Raw genomic sequence first — 18587 nt, 5'->3', positions numbered from 1 at the left:
TTTACAAAGTAACTCAGTCATACAAAAGCACATGGATCATCTCAATTGCATGTTAATGTATAGGAAGAGAGATGTGTAAATATAAAGTTGCCAGCAGCAAATTATAATTCTTATCACTGAAGGAAAATTATTTCACTGTATATACTCCTTTCAGATCGCTGAAATAATAGTCCATCTCCATAAGGACTGAACATAGAAATTCAGCAGGAAAGATTAAAATAACTAAATAACTCTGGATCTCAGAAATGTCTAAAGGGAATATGACAAACATCTACAATCATTTGAAAGATAAAGGCATGGGACTCAAAGGGAACTCTGTTGATCTTTTTGAGCAAAGAACAATGTTTCAAGGGAAATGGAAGACAATCACCATTAAATTCATGAGTATCATGAGTGTTATGCATGGTCAACAACTATAATAATGCTTTTGTATAGCTGTACTGCCAAATTTTGAGTGCAATGTCTAAAGCATCGGTACAATTTATAAGAAGAAAAAAAGAAAGGAAAATTGATCATTTGGAAAGGCTTTGGCAGGAGCAGCCTGTTTTTTGCTATTTTCTTTCATTCTAAGAAAAATGGATTATATATCTCTTGTATGTATAACGTGTACAGATATGCAGAGAAACAGACTAAAACAGCTAGTCTGCCAGTGCCTGAGTGCTACATACTCCCTGCTTGAGCCGAGTATTCAAACCCCACCTCGCTGTTTGGAAGAAATCACATTGCCCTGTTGGGGCTTCAGTGGTAACTACAGTTCTAGACATCTTCTGCATCTTTAGAACTTCCAGGCAAAAAAACAAACAAAAAAAAAGCACCAAGAAAAAATGAACCAAGACACAGACTAGCTGCCAAATTTCTTAAACATGTGAAGTGTATTATCAAACTGAGAAAGTTCAGCCAGTGACAGAGAGTACACACAGAAATAACAATGTTAGTTAAGCTAAACTGCTCCAAAGGGACAGCAGCTTAGAGATACTATTAATGGTAAAGTTACTGTGCCATATTTTAAGCATTCAGGTTTCTATCCTGAGGATAGAAAACGAGAGATAAAGTGATATGTTTTTTAATAGGTTGGTAATTCTTTAGTGAATTCTAAGATGCTAAGATGCAAGATTTACTTGCTATCAATATTCCTTATTCTATCTTATTAAAGCAGTTACCCTGTTAAGCCATTTGTGGTTGAACCATTCTTATTGGGATCTAAAAAGAACACTGCACCATCTCTGATGCAGAACACAACTGCCAGGTGTTGATTTTTTAATTCAGGCTTTGCAAAATGTCATACAAACTGCAGCAAGAGACCTTTTCAGAAGTTTGGTAAATGTGTTCTCTCCCACCTCAGTTATAATAAAAAAGGAGTTAACCTTTTTTTGACTAGGCCTGCTGAAAGTCAGGATATCACTAAGGTCAGTGCAAACAAAGCACAACGGCATCCTCCAGCACCTCTCCTGCAGGCTAATCTGTACATTTGTTGCTGGAGAGTCAAGTTCCAGTATCTCACTTTACAGTAGGTGACTTGGTGAGATAGAGAAAGCCCGCAAGGTGTTCAGAGAGGTTACGGCCTGCAGTGTTCATGCTGCCATGCCACGATATGTGTTTCAATGACAACACTGAAATTTGGCAGCAAGTTGTTTCCAAAGGGGATCCTAGGAGGAAAAGCTATGACTCATTGATATTTAAAAGTTTTGAAAGACCAAATAGTTAATAAATGCTGCCAGGCCAGGAATGGCCATACATGAGGAGGAAGAAAGAGTAAGGAAAAGGGAAAAGAAACTGAAGTCTCTATGCATTTTCCTGAATACAATGGACAGTCTTTACCAGCCTTTGCCTTAAAAATAGTCTAAGTGTAATTCTTCTCTAAAACAGCCTTCACTCAGGCAGCCAGGGGAGCCAAAGCCTGCAGCCCACAGCCAGTGACAGTCCTGCCCTCCAACAGGAGAACCCTCACCTGACCAGCAATGGACATGAGACTTTTAATTAGGCATCTCTCTTGCTAAAGTCAATTTTCCTGAAAACTGCAGTTTGAGGAAGGACAGAAACGTCAATCAGACCAGTGGCCAGTTTAGCCAAATGCTCTGTCTTGAGTTGTGGGGAACAGGAAATTCTGTTCAGGGTTACCTCTGCATTTACACCCTGTAGCTCCTGATTTCATCATGTGGCAAAAGGGGAAAAAAAAAAAACCATGTTCTACAGCAATCACCAAATACTCTGAAAGTATAGTTTGAAGTCTTCAGAAGTACACAGCTGCCAAGGTCCTACTGATCTCCATAGGATTTTGGGGTTGGCCTCTTCTCAAGTGTAACTAGCAATAGGACTAGAGAGAACGGCCCCAAGTTGCACCAGTGGAGGTTGGATATTAGGAAAGATTTCTTCTCCTGAAGAGTGGTCAAGCTCTGGAATGGGCTGCCCAGAGAGGTGGAAGAGTCATTGTCTCTTGAGATGTTCAGGAAACATTTAGATGTGGTAATGAGGGACAAGGTTTAGCAGGGAAATATTGGTGGTAGGTGGATGGTTGGACTGGATAATCTTGGAGGTCTTTTCCAACCTTGGTGATTCTGTGATTCTGAGAGCAGGATTAGATCCCTGCTTCTTCCTTCCAGTGTTGGTTTAGTTGAAGCATTGTACACAAATTTCTTTAACTCCTCTGCGCAGTTTTGTGCTATCAGCAATAAGATTAGCTGGTCCTCATACAGATTTGAACACAGAGAACCCAGCAATTTAGGCTGAGTATTCATTGCCTGGGTTATTTTGGTGGACCTAGCTTCTGCTGAATAACCAAGGTTGAAATTTAAACAAAGAATTCAACCTGATATGCCTGAAAAATATGACACTTTCTCCTCATGATTAGACTTCTTTCCTTAAATATAGGATAAATTTTTCAAGAAGTACAAGTAAACTTATAATTAGCTTTAAAATAGCATTGGCTTTAAAAATGAGCTCCTGAAGAAAAACTATCAGCTTATCACATGAGACGGTTACTTATTTTAGCCCTCCTGACCTGAATATTGGGAGGTTATAAAATTTACCACCTACAGAAAATAAATGAAACCTTTGCTTAGCCTAGGGTTGAATTTCTTTCCATTTTTAAAACCATTATTGGGTTTTGATTTTATTGTTCTTCATAAATAACAGTTACAGCAAGAATGAAGGCTGATGAATAAAATTCTTCTCCTAAGATTTTTTTCTCACTTTAAAAGGCAATAAGATCTCATTTTTTTCTAGGGGATGTAAGCTGTAGGATGCCCTCAGTGTAGGTACCCAACTGATGACACTACATCAAAAGCCAGCTCTGAAAGACCAGGATCCAAAACCGGTGTAAGATCACACAAACATTGTTGCTATTCTGGTTCCCCTTGATTTATTATTTATTGGAAACAGAACACAAAATTATTTTCAAAGCACTGAATGATAGCCCACTCTAGAGCTGGTTGGTAACACTGCTAACTCTTGTAGTTTTACCAGGAGTCTCAATATTTGATACTTTTGTCCTGGGTATAAATTATGAATTCAAAGTATCTCATGAACATGATCAGAGGGCTAGAGCATTTCTCCTAAGAAGAGCTGGGCTTGTTCAGCTTGGAGAAGATTCCAGACAGACCTCACTGTGGCCTTCCAGTACTTAAAAGGAGCGTATAAACAGGAGTGAGACCCAACTCTTTATGCGGTCTGATAGTGACAGGACAAGTGAGAATGGTTTTAAACTAAATAGAGAAAATCTAGATTAGATATCATGGGGAAATTTTTCACTCAAAAGGTGATGAGGCTCTGGCACAGCTGCCCAGAGAAGCTGTGGTGCCCCATCCTGGAGGGGCTCAAGGCCAGTTTGGATGGGTCCCTAGGCAGCTGAGCTGGTGAGGGGCAGCCCTGCCCATGGCACGGGGTGGGGATGGGTGGGCTTTGAGGTCCCTTCCAACCCAAACCATTCTATTATTCTATGATTCATTCTATGATTATTTTCTTTTCTCAAAAATGTTCGGGGTAGGATTGCCATGATAGTCACAAAAAGTGTAAACTACAGGCACAAAAATCAATGGAGCAAATTGAACTTCTTATTCACTACTTTTTAAAGTTCATGTTTTTTTAAAAATCAATTCTCACCACTTTTTTGTTTTCCTGAGTGGGAATAATTCACTCAATAAGCTCATTTTCATTCAATAAACTTTATGACCACTGCTGGTGATCCTGTTACTATCTCATTTTCACTGCCCACTCAGTGTCAGAGTACATTTACATACCTTTGCTGTTTTTCCTGTTTGGGCACAATTTAATTTAATTCTTATTATTGCTGTTGCTGTTATTATTTTCAGCCGCGAGTATTAAAGGCCTGTGACTACCAAAAGGAGTAAATGAAATTTGAAGAGTATGACTGGAGGCACCCCCTACCTATAATCCAGCTCTGAGTTGATTAGCCGACTGAGCTACAGACATGGTGCCAAGCTCACCATCTCCCCAGGCAAGAAGTATGGGAAGAAAAATAATCAAGTTGCCTCTGGATTTTCCAGAGTCTGACACAAAAGGCAAATGGAAAAGTGAGCACTCCTTACCTGGAACTGACAGGCACATTTCAGGCCATCGCCCTCCTCCTTACACACTCCCCCGTATTTACATGACGATTCATCACACACTCTTACATCAGATTCTTTTACATTTAACTCTGTGAAAAAAAAGTAGAGAAAGGAAACAGAAATTGAAACATGAGTAATTTAGAGGACTGTAGCCTCCTCCTCAGCAGCAGCTTCATCACATCGGTCAGCTCAGCTCTGCTTCACCACACAAGGAACTGCCAAATCACACTGCATACCCTCTCTGCCAGAGATGCCTGAAAACAAACCACAGTGTGTTTAAACTATTATAATTTGCTTGCACTGTAGGAGGCAGAGTAATGAACCAGAGCCGTTCTGTCTTAGCTGCTGCATAAAACTATGGCACAAAATACAACGCCTGCCCCAGTAAGCTTGTACCAGTGGCACAACCAGCAAACTGGCTTGTGCTGCACAGGGGACCAAGAGGTTGATACATCAGCTGCATACACAACAGCTGCTTATACAGTGTCACATTTTTAAAGTACATTCTTTTGAAATATATATTTAATTTGATTCTTATATATGAGAAAGAAGAGTAGAAGGCACGGGAGGGATAATGGAAGGAATCAGCGTTAGCCTAAATGTGAACTTGTGGCCTCAATGCAGTGGTGCTGCTATTGCTATTGATTGCAATGAAAAGAGGAAAACAGTACCACAAGCACTGGGAAAATCCACTGCAAATGTTTAAGAGTACACTGAATGACAGTCCTCAAAAGGATGTTCTGTGCTTGGGCTTGAGTCAGAAACCTGAACACTCTACAGTAACACAGCCCACTAAGAGATTCAGTGACAGCAGTAGTTTTTAAAATGATGCCCGTAACTTGTAATACTTGTAACAATTGTTCTCCATAGAGAGCTGGCTTATACAAAACACTAATACCAGCCATTCAGAAATGGGGAGATGCAAGTCAAAATCAGAAGAGAGTAATTCTCCCTGCCACTTGCAGTCACCCTCCTGCTCACAGTGCTGACAAACACTTTGGTATAGCAACAGCAGATACCATCCAAAACTGTTCCTGAGGGAGTATATAGCATTATACGTCCCCCAAATAATTCATATTAATAAATATCTATTACATAAAAAAGTATCTCAAATGATGCTACAACGCATTATGTACCTCCATATTTAACACAGTGCAACGGCATATTTTTTCCACAGAACTAAAGCTGCAGGGATATTATAGCCCAACACACATCCCAATTGCAATCCCCATGTTTTGTTAACTGCAACAAAAGATTGAAAAACTATTGATTTTTTTTTTTTTTTCATATATGTCCATCACTCCCAAAGACATAAACGAGGAGGGCAAGGCATGTAACACTGAGTAGCCAGATATCGTCGTTGCCATCACAACCCGGTGCACGTGTTCTCTTTAATGTCACCATTTATCAAGTGTGATTGCTATGTTGTAGGACCCGAGTTAATGTGACAGAACATTGCAGCTTTTCAATTTAGTGTGTTCATAATTTGCTCCTGAAGGAAACGTGCATTTCTTTCTCCCTGTGAAGATCTGCTCTGTGAAGATGAACAAACTATCGAGATTAATTAAGAGGAAATGATTGTCATATCTGAAAGAAGAATTCACATTTTGGCAATACCATTTTTCAAAGAATGTACTTTATAAAAGGGAGTAACCAAGCTAACAAATTACAGTGCTAGCAAAATCAAAATCCTCTTCTCAGGAGCTCAGAGCACTGAACAGATGGGGGCTCCCCATTCTTAACTCCAGCCCTCTTTAATTGAGCTCACAGTACTCTGGTGCTATGCGCTCTCCAACATTCCATATCAGTGGAAGCAGCCACTCGGCAGCTGCAACTTGTGCTTGAAATCCTGAGATCTACACACCGTCCAAGTGCCCAAGCAGCTTACTGAAGACTTTCCCCAGTCTCTGTATTCTCCCAACATAAGTTACAAATGATAGCATGGCTGAGGTAGGCAGGACACAGCCCATCTCCAGCAGGGCCTCCCAGAGCAGGGTTCCCAAGCCCACGGCCAGCTGGCCTCTGGAGATCTCCAAGGAGGAGAGCCCACAGCCTCTGGGCAGCCTGTGCCAGTACCCCAGAAACCACAGAGCACAAAAGTACTCCAGGTGTTTAGACAATAGCTTGTGTATTCCAGTTCTGCCCATTACCTCTGGCATTGGGCACCGCTGAAAAGAGCCTGGCTCTCTGCACCTTCCCTTCAGGTATTTATGGACGTGGATGAGATGTCCCTGAGCCTCCTCTCAAGGCTGAACATGCAACGAATTCAGGATAAAACCAGGAGATAGAAAGATGGTGGTGGAGAATGATTCCTTGTAAGCTCCCCTCCTCCCCAAGAAACAGACTTCATTTTTTAAAAAGTCCTCAGGAGGAGGAATTAAGATGACAGAAACAACACAGTTATAACACTGTTACTTAATTTTCTGAGTGGACTGCCTTTCTTTCTATATAAATCATAAACACTGATTGCAAGCTTTTTGCATAAGCAATAAAGGCCTAGCAGGAAAAGTCACTCAGAGACTTGGAGGCGAAGTGATTTTCCAAAACTGTATGAAAGACAAGATACCCTGGTGACTGGCTCTTGAATGTGACAGATGAACTTTATTCTCATAGAATGGCATCTAATCCCTGCTTCCATTCAGCAGCAAATTCAAGCGGCAGTAAAATCAGAGCTCTGACATGTGTATGATTATACTCGACAAAATCACAAGCACTGAGAAGTGTGGTAGCCATAATGACTTCCACATCTATAGCGTTTTGCTCAGAAGTGAATAAATGAGAATGGATGGTAAGAGAGCGATGCGAAGAGGAGCAATAGATGTCTTGCATGTCTGAAATAAGCTCTCTCTTGAATGGACTCCCCATGGAGAAAGAATTAAAATGGAGTTTCTGCGATTATTTCCAGAAGAATGGAATATTATCATCATATGTGAGAATAGACCTAGAAATGGATGAAGATCACGCAGCAAATGGTCTAAGATAATTTCTGACATGTTTCCTTAATGCCTATTGCAACTCATTTCCTAGACTTTTAGCAGGTATAAATAAAAGGAAGCCTCACTATGATTCATTACATACAGGGGAAATATTGTACGTAGAAATCTATCAGCTCCCAGGAGAAAATTAGCGCAATTAAATCAAGCTTCCAAATTTATGATAAAATTAATCTCCACAGACCTGAAATGAGGTATTACAAGTGACTTGCTGGTATCTGTTCAACCAATACACTTCCAGATGGGATGAGAAGGGACCTGCGCAGAGCAGGCTGCAGGCATCTGGCTGCACCACATCCAGGTCTTTTTGGTGTTTTTTTTTTGTTTTGTTTGCTTGGTTTTTTTCCTCCTCTTTTGAGAGAAATTTACTTTGTGACAATATAACACATCAGTAAAAATAAGTAAAGGCTTTTCCATTTTGTGTCCTTTCAGAGAATTCAGAATACAGCTCAATACAAGTAGCTGGAGAATGGCTTTTTTCTGTGACCTCGAAGTGCACTGCTCTGAGGCACAAACCTCTAGCACCAAGCTAAATTACATGTGTCAAAATTCTGAACCTGAAGATGAAATCCAATTTGTAGTTTAAGTACACCACACATGTTTCTTCCATCTGGATGCCCAGAGAATAAAATAAAATCTAGGATGGGCAAATCCAGTAACTTCATAAGCAATTTGCTTTTTCAAAACTCATGGTTCTCCTGGGGCTGGCAGCTGCACGTGGTGATGGTGAACAGATACAAGGAAACAAAAAACACCTTCCTCACTTGGAAGTGAGTGTAGGTGTCAGGTACAGGCAGTGCTTCCAGCTTCAGCCTTTTCAATACTTCAGCTGAGGCAGGAAAAACCTCTTGTTACCCTATTGATTAAACAAACAAAGTTTTAAGAACAGCTGGAGCAGGTCAACATTTATTTGGAAAAGAGTGGCCAAAGGAGAAATTATGTTATGTGAGGGTACACTAAAGTCCACAAAGCATACTGGGGATAGTACTGTTATGACTGGATGAGTTTTCAGCATCACAGAAGAAAGTCAAAATCTGCAGAAGTTCTACTACCTCCTTGACCAGCCTTATGACTCTGGAATGGCTTCTCTGGGTGGTGATTTCGGCAAACTACTTAGGAATGATTAGAGTGTAATGGGGGGAAAAAACACCAAAGAAACAAAAAAGGACACTTTCCCCTTACAGATTATGAAGGTGAGCTGTTCATGTGACAAGTACAGTAACAACATGGGTTTTAAATCTAACTCTCAAACAAAGCTTTACCTGCCAGTCACATCCTTTATCCCACACCAAAGTTGACACTCAAGAGTCAAGCTTATACCTCAGATGTTGTGCACAGCTTGTCCACTTAAATCACAAAGGAGACTTTGAGAGACATCACAAGCAAATAAAATTGCTGCAAAAAAAGATTCCCCCAGTATTTTGGATGCCCTTTAGATATCTTTGCTTGCCTGCAGCTGCCAGCTCAGAACAAAACAGCACTGCTCTCCCGCAGATCCCACCAGTCCCATGCAGGTAGCATTATGTTATTCCCCATTTTACCAATAAATGCAAGTTACAGCCATGTATGATGTAACTTGTTTCTATTTATTTCATTGTTGCTCTTCAGCTCCTTGCTGGCTCCTGCTTTGGAATGAGAGGTAATGGCCTTAAGTTGTGCCACAAGATTCAGGTTGTGTATTAGGAAAAAAGTCTTCTCATAAAGAGCAGTGAGGCAGTGGCACAGGCTGTCAAGGGAGGTGGTGGGGTCACCATCCTTAAAGATGTTCAAGAACCGTGTGGATGTGGCACTGAGGGATGTGGTCAGTGGGCATGGTGGGGATGGGCTGGTGGTTGGACTTAAGGTGATCTTAGAGGTCCTTTCCAACCTTAATAATTCTATGATTCTGTGATACTACACCTTCTACACCACTTCCAACCATTAGCCTGTTTTTACAGTTCATCCACTGCACTTTCTATGTGCCTTTCAAAACACCGGAGCAACATTCAAGAGGAAGCATGTTTCTGCTGCGCAGGTTGAAATAGGAAATTTAAGGAGAAAAACAACTCGAAAGCAGATATGACTGCAGAGACACTAAAGAAGCAAGGAACAAGCCCTAGCAGTGTCTGAAAAGTAGAGATGCCTTTACTCGCATTTTGTGACTGGAACAATGCGATTTGCTAAGAATAGCTTTTTTCCTGGAGGCTTTGTGCTTCTTTTAAGATAGTGAAACTGTACATCGAAGATCTAATTCATACAGGAAATGTGAAACAGGGACACACAGTCTCTCTTCTTGGCTCTTCGGAAGACAAAGAAAGCAAAGGCTATTTTTGATAGCATTGGTATGGAACATTCACCAGCACTTGGCTGACATCACTTTTCTCAACTCCTGTGCTGTTTCTGTAGCAAAAAGGAAAAGTAGAAGCAAAACTCACCAAATAATGTAAACTTCTGAAAGTGAAGTGCCGTTCCACTTACTTCATGACTGTGTGGTGAAGGCAGTTTGTTTTGAAACAAGTCAGCATGCAGTGCTCAGATGTGTATGTGTATACAAACAGTTCTACAGGAAAGAAGGCCCCAAGGTTTTGCTTCACTTGCTTTGGCACCTGCCACTGATGCAATTTTATTTAAACATCTAGTATTCATTCCTGTTTTGCCTCCATCTTGTGTTCATAAAGTGCTTCACTGAGAGGCAGTTCATCCTACAAGACTGTGAGTGAGCAGCCACTACTGCAAGTCCCTGACTTAGTAATTGATGAACAGCTCTGCATTCAATTATCCATTCCATTTTAGACTAGAACGAGACTAGACCAGAATAGATTAGAACAGTTCATTTGGAAGGGACCAACAAAGATCATTTGATCTGACTAGTTGGCAACTTCAGGGCTAACTGAAAATTAAAGCACATACATGAGGGCACTGTTCAAACACCTACTGAACACAGGCAAGGGGTATCAAACACTTCTGGGAAGGTTGTTTTTTGCTGTCTCCCACCAGTTTCAACAACTGTGGAATACAAAAATCATAGCAATTTGCATACAAGAGTTTATAACTGTTGAATCTCTTCTGAGATTCTGTTCTGAGGCTATGGTGAAAGGCTAAGGGAGCAGTCAGACCTCTCAGACAAACTTAGTATTACTTGTCCAGACAGATAATACTTGCTTGTGGCAGATAAGGCAAAGCAAGATACAATGGACCATGCTATTTTGTTCATTTGAACTAGTTATTCAAATTCAAGAGGAAAAAATAGAAACAAACAGAAAATTCTACATTTTTTTTCCCACTTCCATTAGAAGAAAACAACTTGAACAGACTAGAAGCTATGTGGGAAAAAAAATAAATGAAATGCTTAGAATGAATTTACCTTAAAAAACAAACAAACAAACAAACATAGACAGTTGTAATCTAATGGAATTGAGATCCTCCCAGACATTTTTTTTAATTGGGCGATGAATGGATGATTTGAATGGCTGATAGCAAATCTGCTGCTTTTGAAGCAACCTCAAGCAGTAATATAGAACTAGTAAAACCTGTTTTGTTGTCTTGCTGCAATATTTAAGAGTCAATTGTGCAGAAGAAAAATGCTGTACTTTGGCTCTTGAGAATGCTAACTGAGTGAACAAAGCTTGAAATATTTCCCTAAAACTACTTTTACAAAACTGCATTAACATTTGATTGCTTAAGTGCCGTCCAATTTACCTAGGATGATTATACTTTTACGTTTCCAGTCACGATAATCTCCTTCTAAAACACAGAGAAAACGAATGCATACGTGTTGCTAAAGTAATTAGTATTCTTGCACACAATAGGAAACCACAGCAAATTTTAACAACTAGCACTCACACAGCAAGGTAACAAGATTGCCTTTGAACCTGAGAGTCTCCCACACTGCAATTATTCGCGTTACAAATACGCCTCAGACTAACTCTATTCAGTGTGAAAAAAAGTGAGGAAAGTGTCAGAGTGATGAGTATTTGGATGACAGTTCTGTCAAAATATTGGATTCAGCCCATAGTGCATTTCTGTTTCCATCATACAAAGAAAAAAAATGTATTTGTAGAGAAAGTTGAGGCACTTTTTGTTACATTAAAAGCTTTGACAATATTTCAGAAATTATGTATAATCTGTAGGTGAGCATTTCAGCAAATGGTACAAACTGACTAGCTGTGCAACTGCTTGGAGACAGCCAAAGACACAGTAAGAACGTGAAATGGTTTTCTCTCTCGGAAATATATTTGTTGGTATCAGGGTCAGGTGGTGCAGCAATCTGGCACAGGGCACAGATTTTATATGTGTTTCTGTCAGCAGCCACCCGGGACACTGCCTTCAAATCTTGTCTGCAAAGCAGAATCTCTGTCTTACTACAAAAAGTACTGAACGTGATCATGCAAGGCTCTTACAAAGAAATTAGCATGTCATTGAATATTTTTACATAAAATTAAAATATTAGGGGGGGAAAAAAACCCACAACACGCTCTTATAGCATATTTACAGGAAGATTACAGCAGGTATTACCAATAGTAGTCTCTAGGGAAACTACTACTGTGCAGAGCAATGACTTCCCAGAGTGCCTCAGCTGGTTTCCTCCAACAACCGTTGCACTCACTGGGCAATTTTGGCCAAATCTGACAGTGATTGAGGCCCTGAGACTCTGACCTCCCTACAGGTTTATGAAAAATCAGCGGCTGCTTGGAAAAGGTTCCACATTTACATTAATTGGAGGAGCTGAGAGTACATATACCAGAACAAGGCTCATGTGATCAAACCACGCGCACGCATGCAATAAGTAGTCACTGTTCTCTACTAACGATGCCATTATGGTCCCTATGGTCCTTTATGACTTAGAAATTGAAATCTCAATGATACAAACACATTGAAACACATGTATTTTTATGTGATGGTAAAATCAGGAATATTTCAACTGTAAAATTAGTTTTCATGGGGGCTGAATGCTTGTAATAAGACTACTTCAGTATTTGTTTTCTAAAATTGCGAGATATCTTGACAAAATATATGTCCCAAAATTTAGTAGAGTAGCCAATCTCTAGGGACTGTGTTCCCTGCCATGGCTCTGTCCTATGCCAAATATGACTTCTCAGCTTACTTTTAAGATCTGAAAAGCAATATTCTACAGCTGGTGAGAGTTTTACTTGGATTACCAAGGAAATGCATGGGATTACTGATGTGTTGCTGAACATCACTGCCTGTACTAATGGAGGCACTCTGATCAGTTCAAAAACAGTGCTTTACACTTCATCAGCCCTCTTCAACTAGCAGGACTCCTATTAATTTTTTTGTTTGCATAAAGGAAACTGTTGACTTCTGACTGTTGTGTAGCACATGTATTACATGGTCAGGGGGAAAATATTATTTGTCCTCATTCCCTTAATGCCTACTCGCTCTCCCTCAGTCTGCACTATAGATGGTCATACATCTAAAATATTTCCAAGTGCCTTGCTATGGGTTTGCTGTATCTCTTCCCCCTGATCCCCAAACTAGGGCTCTTTGCCTGCTTTCTAGCATCATTCCCAGTGCAGGAACCAAGCAGGCAAGCACACTGTTCCGAAGGAAGTTATAGCTTTGTCTTCCTGAATAAATCTTTCTATGGCTTATTACAAATTTTAGTCAAGTTCATTAAGGAAATTGGAGAATTATTTCCTATGCATATAGACCAGTGACAACCTATTCAAACACTCCCAAACAACACTGCTCTCACTGACACCTAGAGCAGTGTAAATCCTGAAATCCTGAAGGCCTAAACAAAGCAAAATGGTGTCAAAATCAACACCAAACCAGATAATTACCCTCCATACATTACAGAGAATTTATTCTTTGATCTGTAGGTGACATGTAACTCAGGTTGAAAAACTCTGGCTTTGTGGCTGAAACATGAGCTGAAATCAGTGAAAGCTCAAGCATATCTGAAAGCGTGTCCCTTTACCATAAGGCCTGTATGTTTTTCTCACTCTTGAGCTCTTATCAACACAGGATTCATTCAGCATCATGGAAGTCCCAACACAAAGATGGAATGGTTTCCACTTTCCTTCCCGGGCACAAAAAATCAGTAATTTTTTAAGAAATCAGTTATTCCACCCCATATTTAGGATGTGACCTCTGAAATAAAGGGTATCTATCATTTTACCTCTGTGACATTTGAATACCAAAATATGCATAAAATGAAAGCAGAAACCTTTCTGGAACAACAAAGGGTGCTTAAAAATTCAGGCTCTGCACATGGATTTACACTTTCCTCTAATGAAAATTACAGAAGTTGCTTGGGTCCTGTCTGTTTGTTTTATTTTATTTTAAAGACATTTGGGAGCCTGGGAAATCAAAAGTGGCTTGTTGTTTTTTTTTTATTCAATTTTTTTTTTTTTAATAAGTAATTTCCAAGGATAATGAAAACACTAGTGAAAACCAACACTTCTTCATGGACCTTTGAAGATAAACGAAGCCACAACACTGAGAAAGATTGGACAGTTTCAATCAGATTATTATGCAGGCTCTGCATATTACACAGTTTATCAATGACTGCAAAAAATGCTTCATGGGGAAAAATGGAAATATTTTAAAAATGCAAAATGAATGTATACATGTATTCCATACTCAATCTTGTCAGTAATTACATTTTCAGCGTTCATTATTGGCTTCAATGCTGCTCTTCTCCCATTCTTCTTTCCCATTATTCTAACCATTTTTCCTTCAGGAATAAAAAGCCGAAAGAAAAATACCTGGAATGCCAAGCCCTTTCATTTATCAGATGTAAAGCCAAGAAAAAACAGGGGTTTTGGCCAATTTTCTATAGTGTACATAGTGGCTTTCAGTGAGGAACTATACTGTCTGCAATGACGTTTGCCATTTATCACATAATCTATGGCTTCAGTCCTGTGAGCGCTTGGACCGAGACTTAACCTTGAGCATCTCTATGATCTAAATAAATGAAATGGAACTGATCATGTGTAAGATTAAGAATGTCTTTAAGTGCTTGTAGGATGAAGGAACTTTTGAGGACCTAATTTTTATGCAAATAATAATTAACTTGATTAGGGCTTTGGTCTATTAGAGACAAATTAGTAGAATTAATTATAGTCTGGAGGAGTATTTTAAGTCGCCATTTATTTCTTATATTTGAAATCATCCTTTAAAAGTTGCAGAAAATATCTGACAAAGAGTTTTCAGATAGTGTATTAATCTGCCCTTAATTATTCACTCTCTAAGGGGAAAATGCTGCTGTCTGCAAGATGACTTGATAGCAGAAATCTAAAACATGGCCTCTAAATAGCTTAAATTTTAAACATTACTCATTACTTCCAGTCATTCTCATTTACAAGTACGTGAAATATTGCAATACCTAGAGGCTGCAACGCAGATCTGATCCCCCTGCTGAAAGGCATGGAAAACAGCCAGTCCATGACTTGCAGCACAAGCAGAGAAGTTATAGAAACTATGATACAAATTAGACATTATCATGAACATTTCAATGGATGAGGAAGAAAAGTAGAGGGAGATAAAATGATTTATCAAAAGTTACAACAAAAGGCAAGGCAAGACACCACATCAAGTTCATCCAATTGCTTAGATACCAGCCTTAACCACCTTCTCTTTAAAGGAAATACTTTCAGTATTACTACTAGAAAATGATGATGGTAACCAAAAATAAAGCAAACACAAATGATTTAAGGAATAAAATGAACATTAGCTTGTGAAGGCAACTAATGCAAGCTAAAGAGCTATGCTGCTGTATTAACGCAGCTCATGTGACTCATCAGCTCTATCCAAGTAGCTTATAATCACTGCTCAAAAGTCATGGGATGGCTTGAGTTGGAAGGGATCTCAAAAATCAACTAGTTTCAATCCCTAATTGTGTTCCAGCTGTATGGCTGTGACAGAGCTTAATGCAGCTAGCACAGTAGCAGTGTGTTTCTCACTCCTCCACGGAAAGCTCCTGTTTATTCGGAAACACGCAGCACATGGGGCTGCTTCTTGAGCAGAAGTGCATGGGAAGGTGGGGGAGTCCAAACTCACTTTTGAGATGTGTTTTGCCCCAACCAGGGAGAGACAGAAGAGAAAAGAAGACTAGAAAGGGGAGCATAGATTGGGCTTAAACCAAGAAAAATGCCTTTCTTCAAAAAGGAAACGGCTCTCACCCATTCAGTTTTCTGTGAAAGAAGTTGTAATTCCCAAGTACCAGTATTCTGATGGCAAGGTCTCATCTCCTCTCTCTCTCTCTTTCCAGGCACATGAGGTTTTCCAGGAAGGGATCCACACCTCAGGTAGCTGTAAGAAAGATCACGTCTGCAAGCCTCTGCTCCTGGCGTTGCTCAAGGCTGACTGAACGTGTGGAAAAAGCTGCTGGACTGGGACAGTCCAACTGACACTTTCCAAAAACACTCACAAATTACCTGCCTTCTGACAGCAGTCAATGTGACTAAGATTTCCGAGAACACCATGAGACTTTAAACAGATAATAAGTTTTACTTCTGAGTTCAGAAAAATGGAGGAACAGAACAAACTTACATGTGAAATTCTTAAACACATGCATAACCCCCCAGGCTGCTGAAAACACAGAGAATAAAGATCCAACTTGATGACTGAGACTGTGGTCACAGGACAGGAAGATCTTCACCCCAGGACCAAATTTCAAATCTAATTCAAGTTAGCAGTGACTGAAACCTGGAGGAAGTTGAGTTGCCTTCATCAGAGAAATTCAACAAAACATTTCCCATGTCTCAAGCACCCATGCAGTGCTACTCCTGCAAACAATTTAGGCAGCTCTGAAGAGATAGGCCATCATCCCCAGTCTAATATCTGAGCAGATAGATTTGTGGATAGAAGTAACACCATCTGTGGCAATGCATTTAACACTAAAAATGCCTGACTGCAAAGATATTTTCAGCATTGATAAAAACTGACAGAGCTGAGACAAAGAAAAATCTTACAGAAAACAGTCTTCTTGCAATGATAATGATTAGCGACTTTTTGAATAATCTTAGTCAAGCTCTTTTAGGAAGATCTTCATTAATACTGCTGACTGATTCCTTGTATGCCGGATTGCTGAAGGGCCTGTGAAAACAAATAACTGAAAACATCTTCCCTGCAACTCCCAAATGCTGCTCACAACAGTTTCATATAAATACAACCTTACTTGTAACCAGGTGAGGGAAATCAGCAGGGCCTCCTGGCCATCTCTTACATGCTATATTCTGCTCCCAGCAGCTGTAAATTCAACACTTCACTGAGCATTAAATTTACTCTCAAGAAACATTTTCTAAGAGAGGTGACAGAGTTATTGCGCTGTTGTAGCTGTGGAGGCAGATGGCAGTGTGCCAAAACTCCAAGAAAATTTTAAATTAGAAATGTGACCATCTGCTACAGGTGGAAAAACAAAGGTCTTCACACCCATGCTCCTCCCTTAATTTTGTTATCTTCCTGGTACTGAAATGCACGATGTGGTGTGCAACAGATGCCATATGTTTCCTGACTACTCCTTATTTGCAGCTGATAAACACTGGAATGTATTAAACAAGAATGAATTCCCGAATCTCTTTCATAAGTTGCATTATGCTACAATATTATTATCAGCCTGTATCAAGTAGGTTGCCCAGAGAGGTAGTGGATGCCCCATCCTTGGAGACTCAAAGCCAGGCTGGACCAGGCTGTGGGCGACCTGATCTAGCTGTAGATGTTCCTGTTCATTTCAGGGGAGTTGGACTAGATGACCTTAAAAGGTCCCTTCCAATTCAAACAATTCTATGATTCTAGATCATCAAGTCTTGGTGTAGGACTCTACACTTGCTTTTGTTGAACCTCATCAGGTTCCTCCCTGCCCAAGTCTCCATCCTGTCCAGAACCCACTGAATGACAGCACAATCTTCTGGTGTGTCCACTACTCCTCCCAGGTTTCTATTATCAGCAAACGTGCTGAGGGTGGACTCTATCCCATCCTCCAGATCACTGATGATGTTGTGTAGTCACTGATGAAGACACTGAACAAAGGCATATATATTATAAGGCATATGTATTATATGTAATTATTTTTATTATAAAATTATAAATATAATTATATAGCATATATAATGAAGCATAAATATTAACATTAAATTTCAATTGTATACGTTGTTATAATCCCTTATGCGTTATTCAACTCATCACTTTGATTCTATCTTGTCTATACTAAATGGGAAGAAGAACAAAGCCTCTCAGCACATCTAGAGCCATCTACTAATGAAGTAGCTACTTCAAAGGCCAAGCTGCACTTGACAATATGGAAAGAAACTAAACTAAACTAAACTAAACTAAACTAAACTAAACTAAACTAAACTAAAATAGATTTTCACAGCAGATGAAAGACTTGAAATGGTTCTGAGGCACAGAATTCCAGCAGGAAATAAGACCAGCCTGTTCTTCGTTAAGTCTCTGCTTCTCTCTGCACAATACTCAGTGAGGAAATGCTTTGTGCCTCTGAGTCCATCAAATGCACATATTTAAAGCAGACCACCTCTAAGGGCCCCAGGAACAGGCTAAAATATCTACCTTCTCCAGTACTGGAGGATTCCAAAGACACCATAAGGTTGTCTAAATCTCAAGCACCCTATACCTCAGCCCCTTTCACACACAGCAAAGACGTTTGTAATGTCCCCCAGGCAGCACTGTGTTTTCCAGAATGAGCTTTGCAGTACGAAGATGCAGCTGATGCTCTTTGAGCATACTAAAGAATTGCTAAAATGATTACGAACAGACCAGATTGATTGTTTAGGGACAGAGAAGTCACATTTCCACAGCTGTGACCTTTTTAGGATTACTACAGAGAAATACAAAGGAAACTTGGCCAAGTTTTATTTTTAGTGCGTGGCTTTTATAAACAGATCAAACCTGATATGGCATCCTGATGGGTAATTATGCAGTCACTTTATCAACCTTGCACTCTTCATAAATTTCTCTCACCTCATGCAGATTTCCCACAAAAGCTCTTTGGGGACTAATCTCTTGGTGGTTTGGTGATGGCAGAAAAACCTTTTGTTTAACTAAGGCCATCTGAGGTCTTGATACA

The 18587-nt window shown here is 39.8% G+C and overlaps 1 protein-coding gene across 1 annotated transcript in view; it reads right to left on the bottom strand.

The window, feature by feature from the left end:
* The window catches only part of TMEFF1 (transmembrane protein with EGF like and two follistatin like domains 1), a 117227-nt gene that overhangs the window by 45803 nt on the left and 52837 nt on the right, over nucleotides 1-18587 (bottom strand). Inside the window, exon 2 of the mRNA XM_031589423.2 lies at nucleotides 4545-4654. Coding sequence (XP_031445283.1) covers nucleotides 4545-4654 — 110 coding nt within the window. The remainder of the gene's footprint in view (nucleotides 1-4544; nucleotides 4655-18587) is intronic.

The sequence above is a fragment of the Phasianus colchicus genome, chromosome 3 (assembly GCF_987193195.1).
Source record: "Phasianus colchicus chromosome 3, bPhaCol1.hap1.1, whole genome shotgun sequence".
NCBI lineage: Eukaryota > Metazoa > Chordata > Aves > Galliformes > Phasianidae > Phasianus > Phasianus colchicus.
Note: the sequence above shows the minus strand (reverse complement) of the source record. Positions and strands in the feature narration are given on the sequence as shown.